Here is a 22,408-nt window from a genome sequence, read left to right as displayed (position 1 = left end):
AAAAAAATAAACAACTTTGCGCCAGCCGCGAATCGAACGCGGGGCCCATCGATGGCAACGATGGATTTTACCACTAAACCACTGGCGCTTACTGATAAACAGGTTAAGATCTTTGTCCTATAGAGTCATGCGGGCCCCATCTTAGCTGAGCACTCATAAGCAAGGGACCGACATTTTGCGGCCCAGAATCCAGTCAAGCAACCCCATGTTGGAGAAGCACATTTCGACGAGAGTCTGAGGTATGGTAAGTAGATATGGTATAAATAAAAGTATTTAGTTCCTTTACCCCATGAAGTGGGAGATATTATCCCTGGGACATTTACACAAATAACAAACATCGCGAATACACAGAAGCTTAGCACATCTCGGGTACGCTTCCCGGCGCCCAGCATGGCACATTCCGCACATCGTTCATAGCGCGATGGAACTGCGTGTTGATACTTTGGGGTTGAGTGTCGTTGCTAACTTTCAAGCATCTAAATCAAGTTGATTTATGGTATAATCTGAAGACAAAGAACATGGCAATTGGATATTTGGCGACATATATCGAAGTGAAATAAAAGAAGGCAAGAGCGTTCGAAGCTCAAACGGCGGGCAATGCTGTAGACTGCAGTGCTCCTGCGTGTGTGGTGATGTCCAGTTGTGTAAATGGGTCTTATCTCTTATCTAACCGTACTTGACGCACAGGCACCTACAAGTAAGGTACTGATCTTTCATCATCTCTCCTGCCCCTCTTCCCAACTGTTTCCCGTCCTCTTAACCTTTTCACTTCTTCGTACTTGGTTCTCGATCTTGAAATCAGTTCCTTCTTCTATTATTACTTCTTGATTTTTTGCGCATCATTGATCAGACGCAGTCCACTATCTTTCTTGGCTACCAAAAACCAATTGTTTCGGTAAGCTGCAGGCTTTCCTCCAAAGTTCCACGCTTGATCCTATCCTTCAGAAGCTCACAGACCTTGCTATAGTTGGCCTTTAGTATAGGAACTAATCTACTCTACCAAGCGGTGTGAGGGATAGTGCGGATTTCTTGTGGTGGAAAGACATCTAGTTCGATTTTTCCCACATGACTGAAGTCCCAAGCCAAAGCAGCTTCTCGATTCTTCAGGATGTGGGTGAAAAGGTCCCGTTCTTCGGGGCTGAGAGTGCTTTGAACGCCTTCCAGCATAGCTTGAAGACGTTCTGGGGTTAGACGTTCTCCTTCGTCCATTTCGGAAAAGCGAGGGGTGATCACGTCATCCCAAGGGGAAGGGTGTGTTTTCCTTCTCTTATCAATCCTGCCTTGTCGTACAGCAAGACGCTTGATCTTCCATTTGGGATTTCCCTCCGGTTTTGACCCATCAGAAGGTACATCATCACTGCTGTACGACAAGGCAGGATTGATCGAAGAAAGAAAACACACCCTTCCCCCTGGAATGGTACTCACTTTCCCGCATAACTCAAGCCCCCGCGACTCCTCAGTTTCCCACGTGTCCCCCGAAAATGAGAGATCCTCTCGCACCCATCACCATGCCAAGAACATCAACAGCGTCATCCGGCAAAATGCCGCTGAAGTTGCATCGCGTGCTGACACAAGAGGAAGGCTAGGTAGGTAAGGATCCTGGCCACGGTTTGCCATGTTCAGACTTCCATGTTGCCGACGTCGATGGTCCTCCGACCCGTCCCTGGGTTGCAAAGAACATCCTCACCCCGCATCTCCGAGGTCCGTGCCTCCAAGTACAACCAAACTCAAGACGTACCATACCACAAAAACTGTTACTTTGATCCCACTCTGTTGAGAGGTATCAAGCCATGCCATAGCCTGGTCAGTCGCGCTTTGGCCTCGGGCCGGAAATTATTTGCATTGACAACTCACCCGCTGTCGATATGTTTCCCCTTCGCCAATCTCGTCACATCGCCATCACCCCGTTCGAAAACCGGGGTTATCTCCACGCTTGATACTGAGAGCCCTCTCTCGTGCAGAACATCCTAGTGGAATCCGCCCGATACGCAATACCCGTTGGCTGGGGCTCTTCGAGTTACAAGGTCTCTGATTCCAAGGCCTAAGAAGCTAGTTACCAGCGAGTTCGAAATCGAATACACAAATTCCGTCCCTCACACCTTTCATCAGACAGTCGTCCTGCCCTGACCTCCCTTGTCTGCTAGATAGAGCGAAACGGCGATCATTCGAAGCGGCCCGTCCCTGCCCCTGGACTGGACTGGACTGGGCTGGGCTCAAGAAGCCGAGAGCGCACACACACCAAGTCAAACCAGCGTCATTGCGTTTCTACCTTACCCTTACTAGGTTCTCGCTTCTCGCTTGCGCAACTGGGACTTTGGCAGTTTACCATCAATGCGACGAAAGTTACGCGGATCCGACGAAACAAGTGGAAAAGCAATAAAAATACACCCTGACATGCTGCCGTCTGCCCTGTGCACTGTCTGTCCCCCTCCCCTGCGGCGCTCGGCTTTGGAGGTCCTTCGCGCTTATTTCTGGCCTGACCTAGCTTTCGTACGACTCGGTAGCCTCGCACGTTTCGCTCGCTGGCTCGCTACCAGTTACGACGGCTCGGAAGAACGGAAGCCGGCTGAGGTTTCAACTGATGAAGCTGAGTGAGGGACATTTGCTTATTAACAGAATGGAGAGAGGAGGAGGAAACCGATGTGGCCCCGATACCATGAGAGGCAGCGGGAGCCGACCACTCATACTATCAAGTTGGAAAGTTCCAGCAAGGTCGACCTTGAGCCGTACCTTGGGCACCACGGGATGAGCCGGGTGGAAGCCGCTCTGCTGACTGCTCAGAGTCGACTTGGAGGATCCAGCCAACGGTCGACGATAAATCTTCAACTATCGGATATATAACGGAAGGTCCTCGCGTTCTTGGTCGAGCCAGCCAGCTGCAGGTCCAACCTGCTTCGGTATGGCCACTACCCACCTAGCCAGCAATCACTTCACGGCGGGTTCAGAGCAAGGCAATCACTGATGAGGGTTTCCCTTCATGGCTTTCCTCTTACCCGCCAGGATTAAAACGCACAATCTGACCTGAAGCCTGGGGCCAGAAATGGCCGCTTCTAGCCCTGACGAGTACCTCCCTCAATTGTTCCACACCTTGGGCTGCACTACGAGCTTACTTCCAAGTTTCTTAGCCCGACGGCACGGGTCTACTACACAGTATGTGGCCACCTCGTGTCACCTGGTCATGTGGTCTACTAACAGCAGAAAATCTTATACTTCTTTGCGATCACTTGCATATGGCTTCTCGCTTGTGGCCTGGATTATGGGCCTCGACCAAGTATTGAGAACGATTGGAAGAGGTGAGAATTTGAGATCGAACGAATCGAGACGTCCATCCCCATGGCTCTGTAGTGATGTCTGCTCCTGGGAGTTGGAATTTCTCCATCGTGATTTCCTAGGGTAACTATTCGTCACGATTTTGTAGGTCGATTTTGTAGGTCGATTTTGTATACCTGACAATTACGCCACGCGTGAAACACCAACTCATTCCATTTGATGTCTTCCTTCCACAGTTTGGAAACCGGAGAGCAAAAGAGCGGGAACCAGCTGTTCATCACGAGTATCATTTCTTCCATTATCATCGGTCGAAAAAACACTATCCGGTAAGTATTCCTTGCCTCCTCACTATCGCACAAGATCTGATCTCTCATATCTTCTTCCTTCTTCACTGCCTATCCCGCAACCCCCACAACCTCGGGGGTCTGGCTCCGTGATTCCATTAGATTACCCCCATGCTCCATGCAAGTTCCATACATCACAACCCCCTTGAGCCTCGGGCCTAATAGCCTTCCCCCATGTAGTCTGTCAGACTCGATACCATTTCCTTCCCTTCCTTATGTCTGTTTCCATTGAACTTCCATCATGATGGACAAGGGTTGGAACGTCACTGATCACGCCCCCACCACCAGATTCCCGGTTTCCCTCCCCTGCTTGTTCGTAGCGCCACCTGCATTGGTATCCTTCCGTCCATCATTCCCAAGATGAGATAGGGTAAAAAGCAGTAACGATCAAAAACACCGCGTGACTGACTGGCCGGCTATAAAATACAGAGATATTGGTAAGTCGACCCTACAGCGCCCAAACATTGACAGATAGCAAGACAGTACAAAAGTGAAGATGGAGATGTCAGAAGTCCGTTAACCATTTGATACGCCGTAAGGAAGCACAGTAACAAAAAAAAGGATATCGTGCTGAGTGAAAGCCTCAAGCCGGAGAAACCCGAAAGCAAAGAAAAAAGAACCGAAGAACCAATGTTGCTGTTGCAGGAATTGTAGTTGTCAACGGTGGCAGCCAGCCCCATATAACAATGAATGACGACTCCCTTGCCCCCCACTTCAGATCCGCAGTGGTAACGACCCCTGGCAATGCTCACACTTGTCTCCCTTGACGATGAACCGTTCATGAGGCGCTCTGGGGCAGGCACCTTGTGGGCTACCGTCCAGCTCGATCTTGTAGAAGTGGAGACCGGGGTCGGTGCATGATGCGTAGATGTAGTAGTTCTTGAAGAAGTCGCACATGTTTGTTGTGAGATGATGAGAGAGGATATCGCTTTTGTGAGTGATGAGGTCTGCGATACAACTGATTCGGTGAATCTCAAGCAATCCAATGGGAGTGCAGAGGAGACAAGGCTGATTATTTGGTCAGTAAGGGTTGGAGAATCTTGATTGTGGATGAAGGCTTACTCTTAGGCTTGGTGGTAATGAAGGAACAAATCAACGGTTCCCTGACCGGAAGGGCTTGCGCACAGGGCGAAAAAAGTGGATGATAGATTGAGGTGAATGAAGTTGTGTGTATACAGACAAAGCTGAATGGAAGAGATGTGAGACAAGGTAAAGTTGACCTGCTTGATATCGCTTGATGTCGTGAGACTTGTAGATATATAAGCCTTTTCTGGTGTGCAAGGTGTACATATTGGAAAGTGACCCAAGATGCGCTTTGACCCTCCTCGAAAATGATATCCAGTCCATGTTGCATAAGCTAGCATCGGCATTAGGACCAGCTAAGACCCGAACACGATACTGTGTGTTCATATGATCGAGCAACCAAAAAAACATCCGTGTACAGAAGATCGTCTGCAGGTAACGTTGGAGGCAGGGTCTCCGTAACATCCTGTGATTAAGGTGCTTGGTTTCGATCCGCAAGTAACCATATTTCGATGTTTCAGAATCTCGGTATGGAAACTACCGAACAAGAAACTCTCCCGAACGACAAGGTAGGTCTGACTTGATTTGGCACGCGCCCGCCCTCAGGAACCAAGCAGTCGCATACAGCAGTAGAGGTGCATAGCAAGTGGATTTTTGTTTCAACTTCCGCCAAAAACGTGGGCATAATGCAGAGTCAATCTTTGCTTTGGGAGGCTTGCAAGCTTAGTGCGGAACTCACCCCCCAAGGGTAAACCTGCATCAGGCCGTGTGGTCCCGTCTGCATATCAACGTCCGGATGAGGGCGGGAAGATGTTCGTTATGGGATGAGGGGTCACTTTGGATATCCGTAGAGGGGTGAGAGGTGAGAGGGCTTCATGCCTGGTTGAAGCAAATGAACAGTAAGGTGAGAATTTCCACACAACTCCTACGCCTGTTGTAGTACGAAAGAAACTGTTAAGGCCACAATTGATGACTAGGGGGTATCGACGTAGCATTGACCAGGGTATGTAACGCTCCGGAGGCTAGTCCGCACTTGACGGCACTGGCACGAACTACGAAATGATATCTCGGCGCAACTAGCACCGAGATATTTTAGTATTGCGTAACGGACTTGGAAAACGATACGTACCGCACCCCCAGTCACCTCCAGCCTCCGCACATTTACTGCTCAGAACGGTATGGCTTCTTAAGTCCCGTAATCGTATAGTCTTTGCCTCTTTGGGTAGTATGTAAATACGCGTGTAGAGTTGAAGCTAGTTAAGTTAGTTCGTCGTGTACGGCCGTTGTGTTGACTTGGTGAAATTGTGAAAGTTATTAAAATTATAATGTAGAATATAGTATTGTAAGTGACCGTATATTGTTAATAATATTTAATATTGGTCTCCCTAAACTATTTAATAGCCTTACTAATGGATTGGGGAAGTTTAATTCCTATAGTAAAGTCCTTTTGGCTGTATTTTGTATAGGGAATTACTTTGGTAATGTAGATCGGTTCGATAAGCTTTATCTCCCTCATAGATAGGTTCGATGAGTTCTACGTTGAGCAACCGCTTCGATAAATTCTACGTTAAACGTATAATAAAGGTACTATTTCGTAGTTCGATGAGCTCTGCGTTGAGCGTATAATAAGGGCACCATATCGTATGTAATGTATAGTAAATAATAAGGCTAGAAAGCAAAGTTTGATTCCTATAGTAAAGTCCTTTTAGCTATATTTTATATAGGTAATTGCTTCAGTAATATATATCGGTTTGATGAGCTCTATGTTAAGTAACCGCTGTGTGCGTTGGTGATGATAAAATTGTAAAGTTAATAAAGGTTAGCTAATATATATATTAATTGTATTTTTAATATTATAATTATAATATCAACTCTGATGATATTAAATTTATTGTATAGAATGTTCTAATTGCTAGTAATCGATTGATATATATATTAGAAGGATTTATAGTGGTGTGCAAATGCTATATTGAAAAGTGGTTTTAATATATTTAATATAAATCGAAATATTTATATTAAATTTTATTTTTATAACTATAGTACTAGTTTTATTAGATCGCTAGGGACTTGTTAGGCGTTGAACCCGTACTAATACTGAAGAGCGCTAATGTCCGCATAGTATAACGCCGTAGTATGGCGTCGGAACGGTTTGGAGCCATCGTAAATTCAATTACTATAGAATAGAGTTTATAACAATATAAATAGCCAGTCGAATTCGCTTCCAAAGTTATTAGGGTTAATTATTAATATATTTTTAATCCTCTCCCTACTTTAACGTCCCCTACGTACTTACGCTATCTATAAATACTTCAACCTACCTTCCTCTACGATTTTAATATATTAATAGCTCTTTTTATAAAAATTAAACCGTTACTAATAGGATATAAATACGTAGCGGACGATCCGTTTCTCAGATTGCTGAAGAAACCCTTCCTTCTACTTCTAGTATATAAGAGCTATTTATTACCCCCCTTACTATAGCCGACGATGACCCTTAATAATAACCTCCTCCTTCGTCCTAATATTATTAATTAATTATTAAAGAAGTAAATAATAATAGTTCGGGTAGTAATTACTCTTTTACCCCCTCGTACGTTTTGTATAATCCTTTCTACTATTTAGAGAATAATATTATAGTATAGAAGTAAAAATTCTTCGAATCTTGTATAGTGGTTATTAAATTCCTTTTAGTTTACCTCCTATCTTATATATCTCTTTATAATTAGAATAGTTTTATAAACTTATTAAAATAAAATTAATTTAGTAATTACCTTCCTGTTCCTTTCGGATTCCGCTATTAGAATTATTTCTTTTATAATTAAATACGCCTCTTAACCCTCTCTATTCCTATTATCGCTCCCTAAGTTACACCGCCTATTATTTTTATATTTACCTAACGGATGTAGTTTATTATTTTATTTAAATATTGTCCTACTTTTAATATTTCTAAATTTACTAGTAAAAACTCCTTTTAACTACGTAATTTTATTTTTAATATCGACGACTACTATTTCGAATACCCTTAAATACCCCTTTTTTTTCGCTATTAATTATATCGAAAATAAATTTAAAAATATATGTATTAAGCATATTATAACCTTTAAGAAGAAAATTGATTATAACTCTATTCGTAACGTTCTTACTTAGAAAGACCTATATACTTTTTTAAAGAAAAAGTATAGTAGTAATACTTAAATTATCGAACGTTTTACTTTTATTAATTTTAAATGTATATAATAAAGTATTATTGAAACCGTTCGTACGTTCTATAACCGTTTTTATATCAAAAAATTCAATCTATCTTATAAATGACTGGAATATTCGTATGTCCTATAATAAATTAACCGCCTACATCCTTATTTGTATAATAGTATTTTATTAGTGAATAGTATTAATATATTAATTAAAGCGGTAGTATATATAAAATAATTAGAAAGTTTAAAAATTTTAAAATTAATAAATAGTATTAGCGCCCTTAAGTACCGCGTCCTTACTTATTTATTCCCTTTTTTCTTTTTACTTCTGTTATTATTTTAATTTCTATATTAATTTTTAATTCTAATGATTTTTCTAATCCTCTCCCTACAGTTTCTATTAATCCTAATATTATTTATTATTATTATAGTTAATTTAAATATACGTACGGTTAGTACCGGGTAGTAAAGCCGCGTAATATTTACTACGAATATAATAAGTCTAAATATTCGGCGTTTTTCTATATTAAATATATTTATTATAATTATAGTAAATTAAGCTATATATTATATTAATACCCTACTTTTTTATAATACCCTAATTTAAGGCGTAAATATTAAACTAATAGTACCGGTAAAGACTACGACTACTTCGGCTTAAGAAAGCGCGAATATATTATAATTATATTTAAATATGAAATTATTAGTAAAAATATATAGAAATTAGCGGAAAATTTATAGTTTAATAGATTCCAGCGTAGAATTAAATTTTATGAAAAAGTATTTATTCTTATTAGACGCTAAAATAGAATTCATAAATTACTATTTTATTATTTCCTCTTTCTAACCCATTCTTATATGTAATTTAATTATTTATTTTAATATAATATATAATTTTTATAATATTAAATGGAAGAAGAAAATTATATTTATATTTATTCATTCTCTTAGTATAGACGTTATTTTTAAATACTTTTAATTGTACGAATATAATTTTGAAATTAATTAGCGTCGGAAAAGGTTCCAATTTCGGATTGAAGTATAAAATTTAAAAACGAGTAAAGAACCGACTAAAAATATTTACGAAGTTATAATGTTTCTTTATAATCCGCAATAAGATTTAATCCTCATTTTAAAACCCAAAAAATATTAAAATCTATTAATAATTTTAACCCCTTACTATATTCGACCGTCCCTTTCGAAATTCCCCTATCCTTACATATAAATTTTTTAACCCTACCGAATATCCCGGATTCCTCTAATACTCCTTCTAATATATTTATTCCTATATCCCTTAATATATTCTCGGATATACTTTTTAAAATTTTTAAAGTTACGTTAAACGGAATTTACTTGCTGTTAAAACTCCTATTAGAATTAATAATTCCGAAACTACTTATTGCCGAATCTAAAGAAGAAGAAATAATTGTTACCGAACCGATAATCTCTCTGGAGTATAAGGAATTTTAATAAATATTTAAAGCGTCGGTTATACTCCTACTATAGTATAACCGTTTAAAATATTATATTAATTTAATTGAAGGAAAATCCGCTCTTTAGTGCCCTATTTAAATATTTAATGTTAAAGAGTTAGAAATATTCCGGGAGTAATTAGTAGAAATATTATTTAAATGATAAATCCGTCCGTTTATTAGCTTAGTAAGGGTTCTTATTATTTTTAATCCGAAGAAACGAAATAAATTAAAATTATATATCAATTACTATATACTTAATAAAGTAATAAAGAAGAACTATATAACGTTACTTCTTATTTAAAGTTTTTTAAATTAATTATCGTGAGTAAAGATTTTTATAAAATTAGATTTAAAGGATATATATTATTATATTCGGATTAAGGAGGGAAATAAAGAAGAGAGAGTATTTCGTACGAAGTATAGGTACTATAAATTTTTAATTATATTAATAAGATTAATTAATATTCGTACTATTTTTTAAATATATATTAATAATACGTTAGCGGGCTTAATTAATATTATTTGTATCGTTTACTTTAATAATATTATAATTTATAGTAAAAATTAAGAAAATTATTATAAGTATATTCAGGAATTTTTTTAACGTTTATATAAATATAATTTGTATATTAATTTAAATAAATATAAATTCTATATTAAGAGGGTTTCGTTTTTAAATTATATAATCTCGCTTGAAAATATTTCGATAAATTTAGAAAGGGTTATAGTAATTACGGATTAGGAAGCCCCGAAAAGTATTTACGATATTTAAATTTTCTTAGGGTTTATAGGGTTTTATCGATGGTTTATAATGTTTTATTCTAAAGTTACAGCTCTATTAACGGATTTATTAAAAAGAAAAAAATAGAAATTATTCGAATTATTAGAACCGGTTAAAGTAGCGTTCGAAGAATTGAAGTAATTATTTTAGGAAATATTAATATTATAATATTTTATCCTTCCTTATTAATCCGAATAGAAATAGATATATCCGATTTCGTTATTAATATAGTACTAACGCAATTATATAAAGTATATTAATACCTTAATATATTCTTTTTTCGTAAGAAATCTTTAGAAGAAACGTACTATAGTATTAATAATAAGGAATTATTAATAATTATAAGCGTATTAAAAGTATAAAAATAATATTTATTATATATTAATTAATTGTTCTTTATTATTATAAATTATTTAAATTTTTAGTATTTTAAAAGTAAGGATAGGGTTAGTACGTAGTAAAATTAGTAAATATTAGAATTAGCGGTATATAATTTCGATATTAAGTATTGGGTAGGGAAATTTAATCCGGCGGATAAGTTATCGCGGAAATTATAATTATACGAAATTATCGAAATAATTAGAGAAGATTATCTTTTAATATAAATTATTAAGGAAAATAAAAAGAAGGAAAAGGCGATAATGCGAATAGAGTTTCTCTAAACTTTTACCGAAGGACTAATCCTAACCTACTACCTAATTATAATAATTTTACTACCACTTCTTTAATATATATAATCGTTTAACTATAGTAAATAACCGTCCTAATAATTACCTATAGCCCTAAAATACTTTTATCCGCTTACTATTTACCTTTAATTTTATCCTTATATATAAGGAATTTAGTATTAAAATTTATAATTATACCTTAACGTAATTATATTACTTTATTAAAATTACCGTACCGTCCTTATTCTAAATCGATAATTAATTGAACTAGGCAGCCCCTCTCCCCGACTTAATACCCGAAAATTTCGAATAAATACTCTATAACCTCAATTATATTACGTTTTATACTATCTTTAAAGGAAAATTAATAGAGAAACCATTTATTAAAATTATTACTAACTTTAAGGATTAAATTGCTAAAAAAATATAATTCCACGCAATTTCTATTAAGGATATTTAAAAATATATTAATAAGAAACCGTCCCTAATATAATAAAAAATCTTAAATACCCTACCCAATTACTTCTACTATATTTAGAAGGCCTTCGATTTAAATACTATTACTATAATACTATTTTATTATCCCTTCAATTACAAAATCAATGTAATCCTTAATAAAACCCCTTTATATTACCGCCTGTAGCCTATATCCTAAAAAGACCTCCGGGCTATTTAAAAGTATTTTAACAATTATTTATTAAAAGGGTTTATCCGCCCTAACTCTTTGCCTACCGCAACCTTCATTTTATTCGCTAAAAAGCCTAGTAATAATATATATATTTATATTGATTACTAGAGCTGAAATAATACTACTATTAAAAATAAATACTCTATCCCCCTTATTTATAGAATAATCGAAGCCTTCTAAAAAGCGAAGTAATTTAATAAATTTAATATTATTATAGCATTTAACCGATTTTATATTACTTTAGGAAACGAATAGAAAATAATATTTATTATTCGTTTCAATCTCTTTAAATACCTCGTCGCTAATTTCGGTATAATAAGGGCCTTAATATCTTTTTGATATTATATTAACTAATTTTTATTCGATATTTCTAATAAATATATTATAATATACTTCGATAATATATTTATTTATAACGAAACCAAAACGTAATATAAACGTCATTTTAAAAATATAATATTACATTGTAAAGTTTAATATACTCCCGTTATACGCGGGCCTTATACTACTATATTTTAGGTATTGCAGTACCTCTTATTTTATTAACAATTAAAATTGATTGCGTTTTGAAGCCAGGGGTATTATTATAGCACCAAATATTATACTGCCGAACCTTCGGCGTTCCAACACTATAACCCTACAATTCTCCAATCGTATCTAATCTCAACTCATAGCATATCTCTACTTAATTTATATATATAGCTAAGAAATAGAGTTTTTTCTACTCTCTTCTAATTTTCTTTTCTTCGTACAATAATACGTCTTCTCAAAGCCTCTACTAGGTCGGTATCGTGACAGTATAATTAGTTAAGAAAAATAGGCGCCGACAACTCTTAGGTCTCTTCCGATATTCTCTAAGTCTCTTCTAATATTCTTTAAGTTTAAAAAGAAATCGAATTCCGTTTCATTTACTCCAAGTTCTTAAGGGGATTGAAGAGGGGGTTTATACTTATAATAATAGAAGGAATACTTACGAGCGTAATTACCCTATTACGATTTTGTATCCCTCTAATTCTTTTCGATATACCCTCGTATAGGTTCGTTTTAATCCAAATAATCGAGGGTGAGCTAAATAAAGGTAGTATAACCCTATTTAATACGTTTCTATCGAATAGTATTAACTATATATTTTAAATACTCTTTATAATTATTATTAACGAACTTCCGCTTGAAGGTCAATTTTACGTAAATGTAATAAAGGAAATAGTTAACTTCGATATTAAGGAAGGCTAATTTTATAGTGTATTGCTCGACGGTAAAATCGTCCGTAAGGAAGTAACGAAGTAGCTATAATTAACCGCTATAATCTATTACCCACCCCCGTACTATTAATAAAACTACCCTTATAATATTACTATTAACTTTTTCTATAAGAAAATAACTATAAGGAAGCTAATAACTATATTTATTATAAATAAAAAAGGTATAAAATAACTAATTAAACCAACTCGTATTTATATAGTATTTATAAGAACGAAGTACCCTCGCTGCTGTAATATATCGAATTAATTTAGAGGGGAAAAATACGTTAATTATACGTATATAAACAAATATAAATAATAAAAATAATAAAAATAATAAAAAAGGATATACTAATAGTCGACCAAATTACCTTATAAAAAATTTCGCTATCTAGTCGCGTAGCCTTAATAGCTTTACTAAATAATTTAAAATTATTAATATTCTTATTTACTATTATTTAAATAAATAGGTATTATAAAACCTAATTAGTTTATAATTAGGGGAAGCAGTCTTTATTTACGTAATGTAGATTTAAATAAGCGAATTGGAATACCCTATTTTAATTGAATATATCGTACCTACTAAATTAATGACCTCCGAAATTATAAAATATAAGTCTGGTAGCTTCTAATCGGCTATTGCTATTATAAAGGGTACGATGGATAGTAGCCGCTAAGAACCCTCGGATAATATTATTAGAAATTAATTCTTTGAAGTTAAAAATTTGTTTAGTTTAATTTAGTAAATTTATATTATAATTATGAGGCTCGTTAGCAGTCGTCTTTATAACTACGCTAATTAATATATATATTACCGTATTATTAGTATGGTTAGTACGGTAATTATATTAAAAGATTATAACTCTTCTTAATAGATAATATTAAAGGTTATACGAAGTTTTATCGCGTAAACTTTGGAGTTCTTTACCCGTAATATATATCCTTTTTTTTTCTTATAACCGATAGCGTAAATATAGTTTCCTATAATTAGGGTACCAGTTGGTAAATTTATACTGATTAATTTAATAATATATATTATTCAAAAATATTTAATAGAAACAGTATTTGTCTACTATAAATTCGATTTTATTCTCTAATTTAACAAGCGCTTATTAGTATTAAGGTAGGTCTTTTAATAATATATATATAATTTAATTAGTAATGGGGGTGTAGTCAGCGGCGGAGTCGATAGCGGTAATAATAGTAGGTTTATTTTTTTATATTTTTTATATAGACGGCGTATTTAAAATAGGGGTAATATTTATTAGTTATAAAAGAACGTTAGTTATAGTAATTTGTATAAGGATTATTTATATAAGATTTATTACCTTCTAATGCGTTTTTAAAGGCGGTATTATTACTGGGCGCGAATAAATCCTCCTTATTTACTTCTGTTTCCTGCGGTGCCCTGACTGGCCTATAATGATAGCACCAGTACAAGGTTGCTACAGTGAACTATGCACTTGTAGCAGAGCGGAGCGGAAGCGGTAGGAAGTACGACAGCAATGCTGAAGGAAGCAGCGTAGTTGCAAGTACAATAAAAGGATGTTGTAAAAGAGGTCTTAGAGAGGACTCTGCTCTCAAGACAGAAGATTACAGTGGACTCTGCACTGTGAGAAAAGACTATATTGTATTGCTTGACTTGTGCTTGCTTGCTTAAGGAGTGACGAACTGAAGGAGAGGAGAGGTCTCTATATACATGGACACTAAGCATCTAGAAGCTTCTGTTGAATCCTGTGATGACAAATCAGTCTGGAAGAAATGCTAGCTAAGTTATAAGACTCTAGAATACAGTGGCAAAACCTCTTGTATTCTAGTACATTCTGTGGGGACTGAGTCAACTGATTCCGTAGAAGGAATAGTTCAACTAGCCTTCTATACTACAAGGTAGTACAAGGCAGTTACAAGGCACAGTACTAGCCACACGTTAACAACTTCTATAGTTTAAGGAAGCGCGCCGGGTATAAGTTAATTAAATAATAATTCGTTAATATTGAAATTGCGAAACTATTAGGGATCGTTAATATCCTATTCGGGTTCGTATTCGAGAAGCTCTTAAAATTCTTATCAATTTATAACGACGACGGCGAACTTTAAAGAAAGGTAATAATAATAATATTAACGCAATTAATAGAAGGTAATTATATAGGGAGAAATAAAAAAGTAAATAAGAGAAACGCGGGTAGGGAAAAATATTAATATATAAATTATTTTATTTATTTTTTAGGAAGTAACTGTATTAACGGTAAGATTAGTACGTGCTTACTACCATAATATACTAAATTTCGTACCATATTGGTAACTTTCTTAAAATACTAGTAATTTCGTTGCAAATAAGGGGAATCGCATTGTTTGAATGCCCTCTATTCATTACCAAAGTTGTACGAAAGTATACGAAAGAATAGTGGTATAGTTGTATTATGTCGTAAACCGCGCGCATGTTCTGGTAGTGCATCTGGTTTTGGCCCGCACGGCTAATAAATCTTATATCACATGAATATTTACGATATTTTTTCTGGATGGGAGGAGGTGACTGGGGGTGTAGTACGTACTGTTTTCCAAGTCGGATACGCAAAGCCGATATTTTACGTGGCCGGGATGAATAATGAGAAGACCTGTTTACGCTCCGCCATCTCTTATATAGGTGGTATCTTCAGAGCAACCTTACCCGGCACTTCCCAGGTTGTAGGCTTCTTCCTGTACGGTTGTAAGTAATCGTGAAACGTCAACCTTGGGACGAGAAGCCCATTCGCTTGAAGCCATAGTGGGAGGTGAGCAGATGACCCAATCGACTGCGGGGACTGCAATCTTAATATGAACCGAGCAGCATTAGTTGAATGCAGAACCGTTCAAGACACGAGGACCGAGCACTTGGCTTACTGGTAGAAACAGGATAGACAAGCCATGTCGAGATCGCGATACCACCAACTCCAGACAGACATTAATGGGCTTGTTGGCCTTCTATCCCACCCCCACTTGGCACTTGCGTGCTCAACGACCCTCATGTCTCCCAAAAGGGGAACTTGCCCATATGGTTGGGTATGATCGTGCAAACCGCATGGTAGTGATGGCCCCTTGTCAATGTCGATGCCGTGGGCCCAAGCGTCAAAGCACCCATAGCTTTGCGGCTCTTACTTCATGCAAGCTGGTTATGGCATGAGCTCTGGGCTACTGTACCATGGTATAAAGGTATGGCGACCTTGATCTCGTGTCCCCGGGACGGGTACTGTGTAGCACTGTAGCGCAGTCCCAAGATCTGCCGGCTCGTGACTGTGGACTTGTCGGTGGACTTGTCGTGAGCGGGGAGATTTGGCGTTGTTGGGTGCATGACGCGCCAAGTTGCCTAGAGATGACTGGTGAAACTTCACCGGACGTCGACACTTTTCCTCCAAGGTGGACGCCGAATGTGATCGGACACGATGCCTGAAGTGCCTCGGTAGGTTGGGGATGGAAGTTGACAGTACCTATTGGAGATGGGTAGCGTTTCCTGAATGGTCTCACGATTCCTGATTGGGAACGGAACCTGATGGTGGTGTTGCAAGGTGCGTGTAGACGGTCATTGTCAGATAAGTACCGTGGTCGAGAAGCTGAGGATATGTTGCTGCTGTGTCAGGTCGCTCAATCGTAAAAGAAATTGCGACTGGAGAAACTGTTGTGGCCGAGAGAAAATGGAGGTAAAGTAGACGAAAAGACGACCTCGAATAGTTAAGCGTCCAGAGTTGCGATGTCCGGTAATTGAAAGGAGCGAAAGTTGAAAGATTGCTTCAGCAGCGAGGTCACGGTGCTGTGAAGCTGGGACGCACGGGCCATTATTCCCCACCGGAACAGACAAACGTCAAAAAGCGGGGTTTGTCTTGGGCACTGATCAGTGCTTGCCGCGCCTGCCTTCATCGTAGTCAGGACAAAAAGGAAAGAACACAAAAGGATGATGCTTCCTCGATTGCACGACCCTCAAGCGCACCACTGGTGAAAGAGAGTAATTGATGCTCGACATTAGCCCGGGAAACGAAACACCCGTCGGTTGACCTCGAACGAAAGCACAGAGCATAGAAGTTCAACTTCCCCTGGAGCCCCACTTAGCAAGCGTGAAGCGTTCTTTCCTCCTTCAATCTCTCATCTCCTGTCTAAATGGCCTGATGGCAATTACGAGTCTAGTCCAGGCATCAAGACATGAACTTGAACAGAGGTACTGCGGAAGGTGGGATTGTCCATCAAGACTTTCATTTCCCACCGTCCTTTCGGACACTCGGTCGACGTCGACATCCTCTGTTGGCCCCGTTTAATGGCGCGCAATAATTTCGACACCACCTGACATCCTCATACCCAACAGAACCCCGAAAATGCTGCGGTGGCCTTGATGACGACAAGCTCTTTCCAGGCCGTGCCTACCTAGGTAGCTGGAACCGGACAAACTCCGGGCTTCATAATCACACATTGATGGCACCACCGGCGACCCAAAGCAGGGACACAATCAAGGCACCATTAGCCAGACACCGGATGCGGAAAGGGTTTCATGATGCGAATACGCTAGGCTGGCAGCTTTCTTGCTTTACTCGGGCTTAAATTCCTTGCTATTAGCGATGGGGCCATACGGGTCTCTTACCAACATCGGCATTGCTTGATATGGCAAAGGTAAGTAAGCACCACTGAGTAGATCTGGACTAGTTGACTACCTACTGTACGACATACCTCTTATAGCACGACTTAGTATTACCAGGAACGGCTGTTCACGGTAGTTGGATTCAAACAAACAGGGGTCAAGAAACGTTGAAATCCAAGTCCCTCAAACCACTTTTGCGTGCTGCCCTGTCTGGAATTCCATGTTATACGAACCTAACTAGGTGGTTTTGACTGGCAGGTCGCACGGAATTAGTGGGAGACATGGTTGAGGTAACCGTTCAGTTTGGTAACTTGAAATGTGCAAAGGGATACTTGTTGGTCTTGTTTTGAGTACCTCTACGTTGCAAAATTTGGGCGTTAGAAACCTTTCTATGCAAATACTAAACTAATAGAACTCTAATACCAAAGTTATTCTGTAAAGAGCGGGCTCCCTGGGGAGACTAGTATCCCAATTTTGAAAGAGAAATGCACGTGTTTTGGCCAAAATATGTGGAAGTGTCTTGGAAAAGGTTGGTGGGGGCGTGTAGGAAAAAGGGTGGGTGCACGTATTAAGGTAGGCTTCCTTCTTGAGCAGTCCGGAAGTTAACAACAGCTTTCAAGCGCAATTGCGATGGAACGAAGGAATCTTGGATCAAAACAAAGAAAACAGTACATGTACGAGCTCATCAAAAAGCATTAACAACCGTTTTGTGGCGACAGTCCACTTGTTTCCTGAATCCTGAAGGGCGCCCTTTTCATCTGTTTCCCATCATGTCATTACTCGCATCCAGCTCATCTCCGGCGTTTGTGTCCTCCAACTCTACCTCTAGACAACCCCAACTCCTTTAGGTGCAGGCAGTGCACGAGCGGCACTGGATGTAATGAGCCTGGTGACCAGCATCAATGCCATTGATGGAGTTGTACAAGTTGGAGTCGCCGGGGTTATACAAGATAGCAACGCCGTGGCCAGTGCAGTCTCCGTTGCTAAAAAAAAAAGTCAAGGCGTTCAGTTAGCATTCAATCTGTGTGTCGTTTTACGTCTGTGTGGGAAGAGGACTGGAACAGGAACAGCAAGCACGTACGTAAAGAGGCGGCAGATGGCGCCCGGGTCGGGGCCAGCAGAGCCAATGTGTCCATCATAGGTGGAGGGAAGTCTGGTACAGGCTCCGTCGATACCGAGAGTCAGGACCTCGCAGGTGTTGCTCCAGTTGGAACCGGTGCAGACGAAGACCTATGGTACGATTTGGTGAGCTTCATAACTTGGGATATGAATCTACCTAGTAAGGAAGGTCAGGGGACTAACATTGCCGGGAGTGCCGAGGACGGGAGAGAGGAGGGAGAAGAGGGAGATGCTGATGGCGAGAATGGACTGCATTGTGGCGGTTGTTGGCGGTTTTGCTTGAAACGTTGAAAGCCAAGGAACAGATGTTGGGAGTTGAGGAGATGAGTGGATGATGTTGTGATGAGTGAGATGCCTTGATGAAGCGGACTGTCCTGATCTTTATACTCGGAGACACAGGTCAATCCGCCCAACATCACCAAGTCATTGCCGGCAAAACATACCATCTACACGAAGCATACCTCTACACATCAACCATACTACTGGGCGATACTTTTTAATTGTTGCTGACCAACTACCTGGACCTACCGCTACTTACACGGCAGTAACCTGAAGTACCTCTAGGGGCTGACTCATGCTGCCATCTGTGGATGCAGGGTGCTTACTAGGGCCAAAACAGGAGAGTCGATGGGCGGCAGCTCATGAACGGCCGACCCAGGGCAGCACTTCAGCGATGCCAACATCCACTTTCCCGGGGCATGGACTCTCACAATAGGTATCTAGCTAGAGGGGACGCTGTTGGTGTTTAAAGGGGAAATCGAAATGTCACGTAAAATAAGGCAACTAGAACAAATCACCAGACATTTGGAACCTATCACGAACCGACATAGAGAAGGTTCACTTACCTGCATGCCTCACAACATCACAGTCTTGATCAACCGACACTCATATTCATTTTCCCAAGATGACAGGACACATAGAAGGCCGATCCTCACCCAAACAACAACCTCCCAATCCGCCCTCTTACCCCTCCCCAAAACCCACCATCACTACTCTCCATGTCCTGCACCCTTCTAACCCTCTCACCCCCCCTCTGCCCAAGCACCTCTTCCTCACTAAACCAGGTCCCATGAAATCCATACGGTACCCTCTGTGGCAGTCGTATCCTTGCCACAACTTCCCTCATCCCCTTGGCGTCGATGATCCATAAATCACTCTTCGCCCCCTCACTGCACTCTCCAGATTCTTCATCGATCTGGGACTCGTCGAATACGTACGTGAGTAGCCACCCATCATCTTCCGCTACGCCGTTTTTCCGGGGCACGAAGCGAGCTTCTTGGGCGTAGTGGTTTGGTGGGAAGGTGAAGACTTTTATGGGGTCGTCCTCTGCTAATGATGGGGAGGAAGAAGAGAAGGTGAGGATGTCTGAAACGGAGCGGGTGTCTACGCAGCCTTTTATCGGCTCCGGAGGGGAAGGATTGTCGGGCGCGGCTCCGCGGGCGATCAACGTTGAGACGTCTATCTTGGCCAGGGCATCGATCTTGACGGATTTGCCTAGGGCGCTGGTGTAGGAGGCCGAAGGGGAGGTGGTGGTGCACCCATAGATATAGCGGGTTTGGGTCATGGTATGGGCAGGGGAGAGGGTAGGGAATTCAAATGGGATGGCAGAGAGTGCGAATTGGTGGAGGATACGTTGATTTCGTGGTGTGAGAGAGAAGGAGTAGTAGTATAATCTACACTGCTCTTCCTCATGGTATTCGGGGGGTATCGGTGTCTTTGACACGGGCGTGGGCAGGTTACCGGTGTTGAAGATCAGGGACGCAGAAGTCATACGGCAGACGAGGAGATTAACAGTGGTTGCGAGACGCTCGCCTTTGCAGGCATTCAAGTCTTCTTCTTTGCTGATGGTATCCCAGCAGTTTGCGGCGTGGAAGATACAACACGCGTTGGTCTCGAACCATTGTACTCTCTCCGGGTGGTACCTTGGGAAGATGCCAAAGCGGGCTTTCCCAGCCCTATTATACGAGAGAATGGCTTTGCCTTTGAAGAGGTTGAGCGGATTCAGGGAAAGCGGCATGTCCATGATGACAGTGTGGCGCCTTGATACGCCAAAGTCATGCATCATCTTGGGGCAAGCCATGCCCGGGACGGGGACACTCATGAGCCGCGGTGAAGTTGAAACCCCATAGGGCTGAATGATCGAGTAACTGACATATGGCTTGACCGAGAAGGAGTGGAAAGCGATCAACTCTCCCGTTTCCGGGTCAACTCGGGGATGTGCCGTCATCCATTCTCTCATGAATGAGAGCATGCCCTTTCCACCAAACCCTGCGGCACCCGCTCCATCAATCTTCTCATAGTCACCAGAGGGCTCGTTGTCGGTCGTCCCGTTGAACCACCCGACCGTCTCCAGACTGGGCAAAATAAACCGAAGAGGCGGGCCGCTTTCGCAAGTTGCCAAGGCTCTCCCATCATGATACAGGACCGACGTGTTGGCGACACTGATTCTCTTGACTTTGGTTTTCGACCATCCAGGCAGCCACGAGAAAATCACCATGGCTACCGTCCTCAAAACTTTCGACAGCACCCTCACAGCGGACGTACACGGGTCAAGCAGTGCAGAAATGCTCGGCATAAACGGGCGCCTCATCCAATGGTGATTTGCTCGCGCAAACCGGTACACGTCTGTGAGTAGGTACTGGTTGACGAACTCGGGCTGGATGATTGTGTCTGTCTCATCCCCGTCCCCTCCTTCATCTGTTGCTGCCACTCGGCGAAATAGTACGCCACTTAGCATGCCGTCGCCGTCGAACCAGTGAGATTCGCGGGCTGACTCGTCGTTGTTGATAACTGGGTTACCTCCATTTCGGACGTATTGACCACCTGCGAGGTCGATGGGAATGCTTCCTTTGTATGAACACGGAGTTAGGGGAAAGCATGTTTGCACGGGCGCAAAGTTGCCGGAGAGGTAGGGATGTTTGGATGGAGAAGGTGTATCGAGGAGAGGATTTGAGTCGAGCATAGCCACGGGCAGTATTGCTTGGTGAGAGTTGAGTTGCGCGTAGAGTAGTGCGCTACATGTCGCAAGATGAGAGATGGATGAGGGTGTGAGAGTTGCCATTGCTGCCCTATTTCCCATCTTGGTGTTTGGTAAATCCTGAGATGATGTCAGAACGAGGTCAGAGGTTGGAGGAGGTCAAGGCGGATGCAAGGTGAAGGAGTTCTTTCTCTCCCCAACATCTCTCATCTTTTTTCTTCCTCGAGTCCTCAAGGGCGTTCGAACACAGAACATCCATTGTCCGGTCCATGTCTAGGATGCAAGTGAGCCACTCGCATCTCGATGTCAATGACTGAATGTTGGAGGAAAGAACAACCGCGTAGAGAGGCTGCCATATTCAGAAGGAGGGTTGATTCTGAAAACTTCCTGATCGCGCCTGCCCTCCAATCCTGTGGTGGCTCAATGTCGTTCGTTTCCATTCCTTCCGCAATCTGTCGAGAGCTCCTTCTCGGACATGGACGCCCCTTCCATATCGCCGACGACGCTCGCCGCCGGTAGTTTATCGGTCGAGAGTAACTTCAGTTTTGATGGCACTCATTCCAGTCGGCATACCCAAGGGGAAGCACACCGTCTTTTCCCGTCCGTCCTCCGAAACATCGCGGCGGCTGACTTCCGCCATGAGGCCGTTCAAGATATCTTCCACCGCCTCGCGATAGAGTGTTCCGTGGCGTCGCATCATTTGCTGAGAGTCCTTGGGTCGAGCGGCGTCGGTCACCTCGCCGGTGGAATTTCGGTGTGCGTTCTTCACATGCAGTAAGTGCAGCAAGAGTCAAGACCCTTGAATCTGACGAAACTGACGAATCCACTTAGGCGTGCTCGCGGAAGCATCAAAAGTTCCAATGCGGCTCCCCTTCTTTTATCTCATTGGCGTCCGCTGCCATAGCGTCAGCGCTACCACAAAAAGCAAAAAGCGCCGGGTTGGCCAGACTCGGTCGTTTGTCGTTTGTCGCATCTTTCAAAATTCGGACCTCAGCCGCCCAGCCCGTTTCAGCTTCAGTTTGCCAACG

The 22,408-nt window shown here is 40.8% G+C and overlaps 4 protein-coding genes and 1 non-coding gene across 5 annotated transcripts; 1 reads left to right on the top strand and 4 right to left on the bottom strand.

Annotated features, from left to right (window-relative positions):
• Positions 1-17: 17 nt before the first annotated feature.
• B0H65DRAFT_t28 lies at positions 18-88 on the bottom strand. Its single transcript has one exon. It is a non-coding gene; the product is annotated as a tRNA-Gly (tRNA).
• A 652-nt stretch (positions 89-740) lies between these two features.
• On the top strand, positions 741-2,595 carry B0H65DRAFT_536364 (uncharacterized protein; the record flags this gene model as incomplete). The annotated part of the gene is made up of 5 exons (XM_062829042.1): positions 741-895; positions 968-1,186; positions 1,293-1,590; positions 1,677-1,803; positions 2,284-2,595. The coding sequence occupies exons 2-5, from the start codon at positions 1,066-1,068 to the stop codon at positions 2,593-2,595; spliced, it is 858 nt and encodes a 285-aa protein (XP_062687139.1). The 5' UTR covers positions 741-895; positions 968-1,065.
• Positions 2,596-3,884: 1,289 nt separating this feature from the next.
• B0H65DRAFT_545002 (uncharacterized protein) lies at positions 3,885-4,511 on the bottom strand (the record flags this gene model as incomplete). Its single annotated transcript, XM_062829340.1, has 2 exons — positions 3,885-3,940; positions 4,367-4,511. The coding sequence occupies 2 exons, from the start codon at positions 4,509-4,511 to the stop codon at positions 3,885-3,887; spliced, it is 201 nt and encodes a 66-aa protein (XP_062687138.1).
• A 13,368-nt stretch (positions 4,512-17,879) lies between these two features.
• Positions 17,880-18,842, bottom strand: B0H65DRAFT_57460 (uncharacterized protein). The gene is made up of 3 exons (XM_062830586.1): positions 18,587-18,842; positions 18,366-18,514; positions 17,880-18,267 (listed from the first exon to the last, which is right to left on the bottom strand). Exons 1-3 carry the CDS (start codon positions 18,656-18,658, stop codon positions 18,129-18,131), a joined length of 360 nt encoding a protein of 119 aa, XP_062687137.1. The 5' UTR covers positions 18,659-18,842; the 3' UTR covers positions 17,880-18,128.
• A 95-nt stretch (positions 18,843-18,937) lies between these two features.
• On the bottom strand, positions 18,938-21,365 carry B0H65DRAFT_505626 (retinal pigment epithelial membrane protein; the record flags this gene model as incomplete). The annotated part of the gene is made up of 2 exons (XM_062828002.1): positions 18,938-18,987; positions 19,430-21,365. 2 exons carry the CDS (start codon positions 21,363-21,365, stop codon positions 18,938-18,940), a joined length of 1,986 nt encoding a protein of 661 aa, XP_062687136.1.
• Between the last annotated feature and the right edge of the window lie 1,043 nt (positions 21,366-22,408).

The sequence above is a fragment of the Neurospora tetraspora genome, assembly GCF_033439725.1.
Source record: "Neurospora tetraspora strain CBS 560.94 chromosome Unknown B0H65scaffold_1, whole genome shotgun sequence".
In the NCBI taxonomy this organism is placed as follows: Eukaryota; Fungi; Ascomycota; class Sordariomycetes; order Sordariales; family Sordariaceae; genus Neurospora; species Neurospora tetraspora.
Note: the sequence above shows the minus strand (reverse complement) of the source record. Positions and strands in the feature narration are given on the sequence as shown.